The sequence below is a fragment of the Streptopelia decaocto genome (genome assembly GCF_964273445.1).
Source record: "Streptopelia decaocto genome assembly, chromosome: 5".
Taxonomy (NCBI): domain Eukaryota; kingdom Metazoa; phylum Chordata; class Aves; order Columbiformes; family Columbidae; genus Streptopelia; species Streptopelia decaocto.
The window spans coordinates 1,793,901-1,806,650 of record NC_138659.1 but is presented as its reverse complement, the minus strand read 5'-3'; the positions used below and the strand labels follow the sequence as shown (position 1 = coordinate 1,806,650).

The 12,750-nt window shown below is 41.5% G+C and overlaps 1 protein-coding gene across 1 annotated transcript in view; it reads right to left on the bottom strand.

Annotated features, from left to right (window-relative positions):
- SPATA6 (spermatogenesis associated 6) overlaps positions 1 to 12,750 on the bottom strand; it is a 43,135-nt gene that overhangs the window by 19,979 nt on the left and 10,406 nt on the right. The window contains exons 6-10 of the mRNA XM_082052441.1: positions 8,420 to 8,500; positions 6,594 to 6,872; positions 4,899 to 4,986; positions 3,144 to 3,184; positions 1,216 to 1,391 (exon numbers count right to left, since the gene is read on the bottom strand). Of these exons, the coding sequence (XP_081908567.1) occupies positions 1,216 to 1,391; positions 3,144 to 3,184; positions 4,899 to 4,986; positions 6,594 to 6,872; positions 8,420 to 8,500 (665 nt within the window). The remainder of the gene's footprint in view (positions 1 to 1,215; positions 1,392 to 3,143; positions 3,185 to 4,898; positions 4,987 to 6,593; positions 6,873 to 8,419; positions 8,501 to 12,750) is intronic.

The window sequence follows — 12,750 nt, the reverse complement described above, 5'->3', positions numbered from 1 at the left end:
GGAAGATGTTAAAACACCAGCCTGATCTTTATAAGCATTAAAAATTCAATCCCCACCTGCCATCTGTCATTTTTCTTTTTAAAGAAAAAAACAGAGACAATTTTTCTATCTCAAAACAAAGCATGAGGCCGTGTGCAGGCTGCAAATGCCCTGAGCATTGACTGAGGTACCAACGGTACCGAGGATGGAACCGCCTGCAACCAGTGTGAATTGAGCACCCAAGTACAGCTCCATGTAGGGCCTCAGTAATTTAGGTCAAGACACCAGTTTGATCCTCAGCTTCTCCCAACTATTTAATGTATTTGCTCATTCATGGCCAGTTTTGTAGATAGTTTTTCTGCTCCCAGAAAGCCAGCTAGTAACCCACTAAACTGAACGCACAGTAGAAGCACCGCGCACCAAATACACCTTGTACTCAGCAGGAGGTAAGGAACCGTCTCCTTGAAGGAGACTGGAGGACTTCAGCCTGAAACAAATCTGTTGGGTTTTGACATTTCTTCCATCCCACCCTCATAAGACACTGCAGCTGTGAGGCTTGCCCAAAATATTAACCAGGGAGGTGAGAAACTGAACCCATCAGGGTCAGTGAAGACTATGAAAACAGATTTAAATATAGCAATTAATATACTAACATAGGAATTCATATGCACGCAATTGCTGTAGATGCCCACACTTCAACTCAACCAAACCCAAATGTTAGGATGTCATTAATGCAGAAAGACTGGCAAATAATACCCTGAGAAGAAGAAAGCGAGCCCAAGCACGCTACGAGCAGCAGTCACACAGCTGACCACGGCGCAGCCACAAGGGTGTGCTTACAAACACCAGTCAGAGCCAAAGGAAAAACAGCTTCCAAGTACCTCCCGTAAAGCCTACTTGACATGTATCTATATTTACATTCCTGAGATTGTGATTATTTAAGTATCTTCTGTCTTAGACAAGAATTGGCAGCCTGAGGCTTCGTTGTTTCAGAGAAGGTTAGCAATAGAGACATTAAAGATCCTTTCCATTATGAGGACTGTATTGGCTAAGCAGAGAGCTGATGGCAAACACAGCACCGCAGGAAAGGTTAAACGATAACGTAGTTGTTGGGGAAAGATTTTTCAGTCTCTGCAGCCTGCAAACCTCCAAACATGCAAGCTATGCTCATGCAAGTAGTTATCATCTGCTCACGGTAACAATTCCCGAATTTCGCAAACAGAACGAAGTCATTACCTTTCCCTTAGAGAAGATCGATTTAGCACAGAACTGGGAGAATGCTTCCGAAATGCTGGAGGTGCTGAGCGCTCCAACGAAGCAGCAGAATGGGACAGTCTGTTGGGTGGAGCTGAGATCACATCCTCATTGCAAACATCACAACTGTCAAAGTCTTTTGCGTGGGTAGATCTTGCCTGTAAAAAACAAGCCAAAGCAAACAGCAAACCTTGCTAAAATGTAGGATGGAAATCATGATGGACAGTTGTCAGGTTTTTATTTTTCAAAGCAAAAGCTCAAAGGTTGCACATACATGCAAGAGTATCTGCCTGCTGGGGAAAGAACGAGGACCCTCATCTCATAGAAGGAGCCTTGGTCTAAATCAAATGCGGTGACACAGGACTTGGTATCGAACCCAACACATGGCACAGTCTAGTGTAACAAGCCCTTTGTCACCTTTTCTGATGCACAATTTATATGCTTATTCTTCTTAAGAATCCCATTGATTGAGGATGACGCCTGAGAGTCTGAACACCGCAAACCTCAGACCTCTCCTCGGCGTGGGGCATCTTCTTCTCAGACCTTTTTTTGTCATGATTTGCTGTTCCTCGAGGGAAAACAAAGGCCCATCTACTAATCTTCTATTCACTCTTCGCCATACTAGTTACTCCTTTCATAATTCCTTTTAACCTGAAACATACCACTAAAATGTCTAATTTTACCTGGAACAGGAACTGTTACAGGAGTTGTTTCCTAAAGCTGAGGAAAACAAACCAAGAAATAAAACCTCACAACAAAAGCAGGCAAACAATAATCAGGTTATTCATTAGCTCTTTCCAGGCTGCAGGGGTTTTTTTGCCCTCAGCTTTGGGCAACAGCTGCTCTTAGACAAAACTATATTAGATTTCTGGCAAGAAAAAGATACGTTCTCTTCAGGCCTGATTTTGTGGGAATCACAAGTGATTAGAGGCATCAAGAACATGATGAATTAAGCTGTGGCTCAGCTATGTGTGCTCTGCAGACAACGACTGCTCCAAAACCTGCTTCCCCATTGGGAGGCAGAGGGATGAAGGGGACGACACAACCTTAAAACAGCCACCATGCAAAAAAGCAAAACAAAACCCAAACACACCACAAACCCAACAACTCCATATTCAGCATTCCGATTAGAAATCCACTATTTTCTTTACAATTTCTCATTTAAAGCCATGGAACAATCCACGAGGGCGACAACATATTAGACTTGCGTGGTACACAAAACTGCGATCTTGGTAATAAAAGTTTAGAATCTGACAAAAGCACGCTTAACAAGGTTTATCCTTTTAATTCCCTTTCTTTTCTCCTCTCTGTTATCATCAATTTTCCCAGCCATTAGGAAGTCTAGATGGGTATATGTAATTAAATACCTAAACCCCCAGTTTCTACAGTATTTAGGAACACAGGCAAAACCAACTAAATGAGGATGGAAAGAATTAAAAAAAAATATTAAAAAAAGGGACTGTGACATTGTCAGATCTGTTCAATACACAAAGCAGCTACAATCTGAAAAAGCAAGGATGTGAAATACCACAAGAGTGGCTTGTGAGTTGTACCAGTGCTACCTGTGCATACAATTCTGGAATAAAACGTGCTCTCGGAATGACCGGGAAAGCAAATGCAAACTGCCTTTAAGGCTCTTCTACAGCCTTGTCACGAGCCTTAACGCCAAGGAGAAGCCAGGTCTGTACCTACAGGCGTGAGTGTCTTATGGAGTGTTAAGTTTCACGTTTCTACTTGTAAATGATCTGTGAGCAGGCTTAAGCCAGGCCAGATCTGATTTTAAAATGTCTCTTTTCTTGCCTTTTATACCAAAGTAGATGAAGTTTCAAAAATACCTATGGAGGACAATCCTTCTCAGTCAGAGCTCCCCAAAAAACGACTTGTAAGCAACAGCACTTCAAAGTACTCACATGGGCTTTCTTGGGCCTGTAGCTACCGAGGAGAGACGGATCTGGAGAAAGAGAAAAGGTGTATCCCATAAGGATTCAAAGAAAATCCAAATGCTCAAAATGTTATGAAATCTTTTACAAAATAGCCTCCCAGACAGCACTGGAGCCATTTGTTATTTGTTAAACTACACTGTGAAATTCTAAACAGTCTCCTCAGAATATTTCAGGAAATCACTTTCTTTGGCTGAAAATAATGACTTTGCATTTAATGGGATACAATGTAATGAATCAGTGTAAGCGTCATCTTCTGCATAGACAATTTGCTAAGCTATTAATTGCCTAAATCAATATAAAAATCAAGCTCTGCCATTCCCCAAAAAATTCTGACATACATTACGCTACCTTACTAACCTTTCTGAACAAGCTTCCCAATGACCATCTCTCCCTCCTTCCAGCACCTCTTATTCCTTCCCTCACCACTAACCCACAAACACGAGTACGGAGCCCACGGAAACACGGAGGGAAGCTATTGGGTCCATACTGATTTAGGATGTTTCACCCATGTCAACATACATCTCATCCCTGAGGGACTGGCATTAAATTCTGTCTGGCTTCTTGATCGCTTCAACCTGTCCCTACTGAACAAGCCTCGTGCTGTGACCCAAGCCCAAGCAGGTTCTTCTGTGCTGCGCAGCATCGTAAAGACCCTCCTCTAATTAGTACCTGCACATAAAGCAAACCAGGACTCACCTGTACTGTCAGTATTAAGAGTTCTACTCCTAGGAATCTGGGTTTTGTTCAGAAGTTACAGTTAAGCCTCAAGATACAGGCAAGTGACCAGTGAATCCTCTGGATAGTAACACCCAGGTAGATTTTGGTCTCTGAACCACTGGCAAGAAACCACCAACTAACTAATTTTGTGACTGCAATGGTATCGGATGACAACAGGTCTCTTACATTATCAGCTACTCCAGATTGATAAGTATGGCCCCAAGGGGAATGGGAAACCTTTAAAATTCTGCACCCGGCGCTGCTACAAAGAAAAAATGTAGAATAACAAGTTCATAACAATTTGCTATATAACAATTCATAATCAGTGAGGAGGTGCGATAAAAATGAGGCAGAACACATATAACAAACAAATACTGATGAGACTCATTAAAATCCTCATATTGCCAGACACATACAATAAAATCAAGTTTTAGTGGAATTCCTCGAATTTCTGGTCCCACATCTTTTACTAAACCCTCACTTACTCATACCAATGAATGCCGAGGCAGATAACTGAGCACATCCTGGATGCTCATTAATAATGGTATATCACTGATCCACTGCTCAGAAATTCTGCTGGAATAAACATGACGCATTTTTGAAGAAACATAGTCCTTGAACTTCAAAATGATCGATATTCCACGCCTGAGCACGACACCCACAGACGGTGGCGCAGGTTTGCTCCACGGTCCCAACTCATCCAAGCAGATGGAGTGACACAAAGCACCCGCCTGGGCTCTGCTGCTTGCTACTCCTACTCTTATAGCGTGTAGAACTATGTTCCAAGTTTCATGAGGTAAAGTGCTATTCAAAACACCCTTTTGCCGCAGTACCTTATTCACCATTCCTGCTGTTCCTAGGAATAACAGCTGTTTTCTCCATTACACACTGACTTTTTGAAATAAAACAAACACCACACCAAAACACAAGCCAAACCAAATCAACCTCACTAAACTACTGCAGAGAACAAGAGCATTAATAAGATACATAATAGAAAACACTGACCATGGTCTAGCTTGGTCCAAGCTTCCACTGGGCTTTCTCGTGTGGGACACCAGGTAGAAAGTGTAATACCAGGACTCGGTTGGTCAACCTGAAGTAAAAATACTGTTAAAATGCTCAGTATTGGATGTATCCATTGCTATTTTTTCTGTTTCCATCCATAAGATCACATCTGGTCTGTTCTGAAATATTTTACTCTTATTTAAATACTAGTTTAAACTATTTCAACAACACTTTGTTCACGTGTATTAGCATCCCCATGCATAAACAAAAACAGTACTAGAAAGATCTAGAAAGCCCTGAATATCAGGGCTTCTTCTTCATCTACAATGTCTGCAGTCCTTTTAAACAATTCTCAGTATCTCATAGTTATTCCAAACAGTTCAGATCTCACCAGGAGAGATACGGATCTCTTCCTAATTAATAAAGTTACGTTTAACATGATCTAATTTTAATCTTCATGTAACACAAAATCTCCAGGCCAAAAAAGTCCTCAGCAGTAAGAAGGCCCAAAAGGAGCATCCTCAATCCAGAAAGGCCGTGACGGTCAGGATACGGTACATTGGGAAACAAGCTTTTTCCTTTTATTGTACTAACTTAACCAAGCAATCACAATCAATAATCAGTGTTTCAAGATGCTATAATTAAACCGTGAACTTCACTTATAGATCAAAAAACCCCAGAAGAATAGATTAAAAGGAGCTAAAGGAAATATATCTGAGAGATAAACAGTAGGTTGATGAATGATTAATGGCTTATTAAGGCTAATTTGCATTTCTAAAAGGTATCGATACGTAGAATAAAACTTGGAAAAGAATTCTAAAATTTGACAAGATATTATTAATTCATTTGTACATAAACTAGAGAAAAATTAAATAAGGTGAGAAGCAAACTAATTAAACACTAGATTATCTCAATGGCTGTGACAAGTGTCCAAAATTGTAGCCAAATCATAATGTCACAGAACAAAATCAGAAGAATCCCATCTCTGCGCCTACACATTCAAAATGGTGTTTTATTATAAAACTAAAGGTTTGTTGCAATCATTAAAAACATAAAGATTAAAAAAAAAAGAATATAATCCTCCAAGAGGCTGGGGTATTCAGTCCCTTTGTATTAAAGCACTTAACCACAGCTTCTTTAAATAAGGACCTAATTTCAGAACATTTTTTCAAGTACAGTTGCAAAAAGTCCTTATGCAGGTGCTGAAGTCGGGCTGGTTGTGAACCCTGAGTCAAAGTGTTGGAGATGTCGCTCTGAGCAGAGGACGCCTTTCCAAGATCACAGGATGCCAACATAAAATAAGTTGAAAGCGAGGAAGTGTAAGTGTTTCTAATGTGAGTAGATACTCTTTCTTTAAAGTCTTATTCAGGAATTTTTAATACCAATATCAATTTCTTTCAAGCTGAATTTATACACCTATTATCCTGTCTAGTGCACTGGAAGAAAAGAAATCGGGCCTCGGAGAATTTAACCAAGACACTCATGAAAGAATTTGATCTTTGTCTGTTACTAACATGGATAAAGGAAATTTTATTTTAGTTAATTTTGCATTTAAATCACTATGTGACAGACTATTAAGGAGAGAAAAATCATTCATCTAAACTAAGAGCTGAAGGAATTTTTGGAGCGGTATTTAGCGAAAGCACAATATTTGATCTGAGCTTAAGCTGGAAGCAGCTTGGAGAGAATACAAACCCGTCTAACTACAAATGGAGGTTTATCAGTTTCTCTTCTGAATTTGTAAGGCCCGAGGTTTAAATGGGCCAGTCGCTGCCTGGCTTCTTCTGACAGCTCACACATTCGTCTTTTCGTGTATGGAGATGGAGACCGTGATTTAGAAGCTATAGTAGGCTGCTGGTAGTTCTTTGGTGCTAAGCCGGGCCTCCTTTTCTCAGCTGAAAGAGGGTTTTCCTTTGGTAACTTTATTCGCAATTTTCCATTTGGGGTTGAGTGATGCGTCCAATCCAAATCACCCTAGAGCGAAAAAGAGGAATGATCCGCTTGGACAGCATGCAGAGCAAGGATCGAGCGCTGAAAATAAGGCCAACATGGGACTAATCATTTTAACAGAAACGGATGCCACGTCAGCTGAAGTTCCCCTCACAAAACTATCGTCAAACAGCGATTTTAAAAACAACAATGTATTTCCCATTTTCTCTGAAACCAGAAGGGGTTAAACCACACATCCATCACTACAGGTGAGACGTCTGATACTTACCAATTAACTTAACCACTTAACTTTCTCACACAGTTAATGTACAGAGACTGTAAAAAATTAAAGTGAATTTCATCACAAGTTCATTGAACACAAACTTTACCTGGATTGGACACACACAGATTTGAAGCATTTTTTCACGTTTAAACATCTTTTAACATTTTAAAATTTGTATATTTTAAAATAAAACCTACAAATTAAAATGAAGCCTATCTAGTCGTTTAAATTATATTCATTTACAGTTGCCTAAAGCCTCCCAAGAAGTCTAACTACATTCTCGGATATTTATATTCTCTTGGATCACGGTGATCCATGAGGCTGTGTGTTTGTTTTGCATCAACACAGTTGGATCTGGTTCCACACAGACAACTCAAGCCGCTCGCTTTCTCATGTCTGTACCAGCACTTGTGGAGCTGGGAAACCAGAACATGGAACCGGCCAAAACAAAACCAGACCTAACTCTCTAAGATTAACTTCAGTTTCAGCAGAATTAGACTGTGCTGAGTTTTTTAATTCCTTATCTAAGTGTCTCAATACATTTTAGTTGCTAAATCTGGAAGAAACTTGTGTGAATTAATTAGCAATGCCACTAACAGGGCAGAGCCATCTAACCCTCTTTGCACGCAAGCCTTCCTGACAGCCATTCCATTTTGATGGTGCTGTACCATTTGTCAATTAAACAGCAAAAAAGGACGACATGAGTAACTTCACGTGACAGCTTGTGCCGGGAAACCCAACCAAAATTGCAGTCCGTGAGACCACAGGAGAGCGCTGCCAAATGAGCAAACACCCCGATCTGTTCTGCTGCTTCACCTTCAGCTTTGTTCGCTGCATTTCCAGATTAACACTGGTGACAGCCTTTTCAACAGAAATCTCCATTTCCATTGCTATTACTGATATTGTTATGGAAAACAAATTAATTGGTTTGGCTGGCATAATGTATCTTCTGCCTTCACCTGGCTTTCATTGTCCCACCTTAATTTTAAGTGTCAGTAAGGAAGGGTGAGAAGGCAACTTCCCACCTCCAATACACCCGGGATTGACACTTCGGCTGATCCTACAACAGCGCAGCTGATAATTGTTTCAGATTCAAGCAACTCTCAGCATTTACTGTCGTGCACCAACCCCACTCTTTACTCATACTTGATTAAAAATGTAATCAAGTTGTCAAGCACCCATGACAACAGCTTTAGCCACAACAAAAGGACGAGGAAAGTTTGAAGTGAGCAGCACATGCAAAAATTGGAAGCAAGGCTATCAATATTAAATCTAGAAATTAAATTGCAAACAATTAAATTATGCCAACCTGTACGTGACTCCTTCCTGAGCTTAACAGACTTTCTGTAATAAGGGAGCTTGTAGAAAATCTCAATTTTGGTGCAATTCCCTAGAAGAGAGACAATAATTGAACATCAAGCTCCAACTCAAGATAAAGGGTATCAAAGAAGTAAATGTCACCTAATGTAACAAACCATTCCTAATTTTCAGCCATTTCCTTTGTTAATTTCAGCCTTTAATAAAGATAATTAGAAAAGACAGAACAGCAATGGTAAATGTCAAGATGCTAACATTTGCATTTCTGACAATTCAATTACAGATGATTATATTGCTTTCGTACAACAATTAAGGCCTGACTTTTGTTTCAATACATTTCTTTGTCAAAAGCATTTTGAAAGATTTGTCATGCCATGCTATATAGCATCAATACCAATTCCAGTCATTCCCTAGAAGTTTCGTTGATGCAAACTCTGGAAACTTATTTACAACTAGATTCAATTGTGTGATCTTTTTTGTAAAAACATTTTGAAAATGAGTCAGTTTCACTGCAAAAGCTTTTCCTTTGTAACAGTAACAATCCCCTTAATTAGCAATACCCTTTACTCCATAACCACTAGAGCAAAGTCTGATTTCTGTGGATTGTCTCCCATGTTTTACAACCACGTTGCACTTTCAAACTCTTTGTACACACATGGATGGCAAGTTCGACCAGTTTGACCAGTCTGGAGTCAGTGAGGTCCAGCTGGGCCTCCTGGTCAACCAGTGCGCATGTACTAAATGCCAGCAGGTCCTTCCATCTTTACATGGCCAACACTTCCCATTCAACTCATCTTCTTTTACTGCAGCCATGTCTAGAAACAAAACACCTTTGTGAGCTCTGTTTCCCATCAAATTTAGCTAGAATCGGCCAACATCTACAAAATGTACTGGGTGTAAATGGCAGAGATTATGACACACAAGCATCATTTCCCAAACCAGCAACATTTAAAAGGCATAAAAGACTAAAAGCCACATGTTCTGTAAACAAATGGGAATCATCTATGTGCATCGTAGAAGCAAAGAGTGACTCAAGTGTCCCTAGAACTTTCCACCCTCTCTTCTTTCGGCCCAGGGTTTGCTGCTCAAAGGCACCTATGGGCACATGAACACACAAAATCCCTGCGCAATGAAAAGGAGCTGGTCTGTTTGTGACTCTGCCCCACATTCTTAACAATTAGCAAGAATTTCATGAGTCAAGTCTCCCGCTGAACCAAACTATTCTCTACCACCTGCCCAAACACACACTGATTTCCCATAAGGGACTATGATCCAGCCGCAGGTAAGATTATGGAATTCAAATGACAAAAATGCCAAGAAAGCTCAGTCATAGCAATTAACAGACTCCAGGATTCAATCAAGTCAAGTTATGGCATTTAAAGAGATTTGAAAGCTGACCGTCTTTAATCAACTTATTTTTCTTACTAATGAATTGTCAAGTGCTATCAACAATTCAAAAAAGGACACAGCGGAATTAGTAAATCTTCTATAAAAAGCAACAACAGAGCACCTACTGCTCTTAGAGAGACTGAGAATGATTACACAATTGTTAAATGCTCATAGCTAAAAAAAAACCCCACACAAAACCATGGTTTCTTCAGAGAAATGGTTTGTGGAGTGGGAATGTGGATGGCACTCACATACATAGGCAAGGATATCACAGAATCCCAGAATGTCAGGGGTTGGAAGGGCCCTGGAAAGCTCATCCAGTGCAATCCCCCCATGGAGCAGGAACACCCAGATGAGGTTACACAGGAAGGTGTCCAGGCGGGTTGGAATGTCTGCAGAGAAGGAGACTCCACAACCCCCCTGGGCAGCCTGGGCCAGGCTCTGCCACCCTCACCAGGAAGAAGTTTCTTCTCAAATTCAAGTGGAACCTCTTGTGTTCCAGTTTGCACCCATTACCCCTTGTCCTGTCACTGGTGTCACCCAGAAGAGCCTGGCTCCATCCTCCTGACACTCCCCCTTTCCATATTGATCCCCAGGAATGAGTCCCCCCTCAGTCTCCTCTTGTCCAGCTCCAGAGCCCCAGCTCCCTCAGCCTTTCCTCACACGGGAGATGCTCCACTCCCTGCAGCATCTTGGTGGCTGCGCTGGACTCTCTCCAGCAGTTCCCTGTCCTGCTGGAACTGAGGGGCCACAACTGGACACAAGATTCCAGGTGTGGTCTCCCCAGGGCAGAGCAGAGGGGCAGGAGAACCTCTCTGACCTACTGACCACCCCCTTCTAACCCACCCCAGGTCCCATTGGCTTCCTGGCCACAAGGGCCCAGTGCTGGCTCATGGTCACCCTGCTGTCCCCAGGACCCCCAGCTCCCTTTCCCCTACACTGCTCTCCAACAGCTCATTCCCCAACTTATACTGGAACCTGGGGTTGTATCACGGCCAAAAGCAATCAGGGTTTTTCTGTTCTCTGCAGTTCCCAAACTAGGGATTGCAGAAGGATATTCAGTAAAGTTTTACACAAAAATTGCTGTATAGCCCCAAACACAACTGTAAATGAAAATCCAGCCAGAAGGTTTTGGGGATCTGTTCCTCTACCTCTGTCTGAGTGCTGTCTGCAGCCCTCAATAGGCCTCTCAGTCTTTCTGTACCAGTCATTAAACAGATGTGATATGGACATAATATTAATTTAATCATAGAAAAACTGTAAAGGTGGTTCATGTTTAGAAGAATGCAAGGCAAAAAAGAAGTCTAATATTTGTTTTTGACTGTAAGGGGCAAGAGGACATAGCTGTGGTTTAAAAAACTAAATATGAATATAACAGAAGGTCTTGTTTTGATGTGCTATTGACAGACAGTATAACTCAAAAGAAACTGGTTTATGTAACGTGGCAAACACTGCAGGAGGGTGGGAATGGAGATAAGAACGTCCGTAAGAAGTCACCACCAGTCAAGGCTTAAGCACTTTCAGAAAGGCAGAGAAACACAGGAGAGCCAGCAAAAGCCTCAGCTGGGCAACACTGGGCCAGGAGAGATAACTGGAGGCACATCTCGTATGCGCGTTGTGTTTGAAAACCTCGCAAGACATTTCGGCAGAGACGTTATCAGCCACGTGGCAGATTTCTGCAGGAGTTCTGATCCCCGCAGCTTGGGATTCCTTCCAAGTGGCAGATTAGCAGCGTTACTCAGACACCGCTTGTCACTGCCAAGCTGAACTCCACACCCGCCACCTTGCTGGTGCTACCTTTTTTTATTTTAATAAAAGGCAAATTTATTTGGAATCAAAGTGCCACTGAAGCACAGCTGTCAGTCAAAAATATTCACCATCTCAGCTAGCTATAAATAACTTCTCATGTGGGAAGAACATGGCTTGACTAGCACAGAAATAATGTCAGGGTTCTCACGAACGTATTTAACGCCTTCCCTTTTGCTCAGCGTACACATACAACACGTGGTGCGGGCAGAGTCAGCAGGAGATACTTGCCAGTAAAGCTCAGGGAACACTAGAAGATGGAGACATTGGAGACTGCATTTCTACTGCAGGTAAGAATCCTCTCATGGGTATCCCATTGGCAAGCAAGGAGAGGAACCACAACTTCTTTTTGAGAAGCTCCCTCCAATTACAGCAAACACACCTTCTTTATTCTTCCGGAAAATGGGGTCAGTGTGCCAATATTCTTTCCTAAACTGTTCTTTCTGCAGTGGAGATGGGATGGAGCAACGGATGCTTCCACTGGCCTCGTTCCAGGGCAAAGATGGATTTCATCTGTTCTGCTCCCAAGGACATGGAAAGTACATTTCTGTCTCATATCAGTCAAATTTTTAAAGCTACCACAGTGTGGCTGCACAACCAAATGACTGTTCTCATATTATGGCATCTTCTCTTTCTTCGAAAAGACATGATTTCTGTATTAAAGAACTCAGTCCAACAAAACCCCCCAAACTTCTTCAGTGGCTGTCTTCTACAAAAACTTACTATATTGCATTTACAAAAAATCTGAAACCGTTTTGCTAATACCACCTCATCTGTGGCTCCCTCCCTATCCTTGCTCAACACCAGAAAAGAACTTTTTCTATAAGAAATCTGAAAGCAACACTGTCCCAGTGCCTCTCTTGAGTCACCCCTAACGTGCATAGGATAAGTCATATCAAGGAGATGCTATGGCCAAAAAACAGTGGCCATTTTTGCAGGGACAGTTTAAGCTGCTGCATAACCATATATCTTGTATCACAAAATCACACCTTTCATTCATTCAAATGTAACAGAGCATGAGAAAACAAATTAGCACTTGTAATTGCAAGTGACTGAGCAATTTCCAGGTTGCCCTTGCAGGGTAAAGATTATACCAGCCAAATGTTAGCAGTTAAAGATACCAATGAC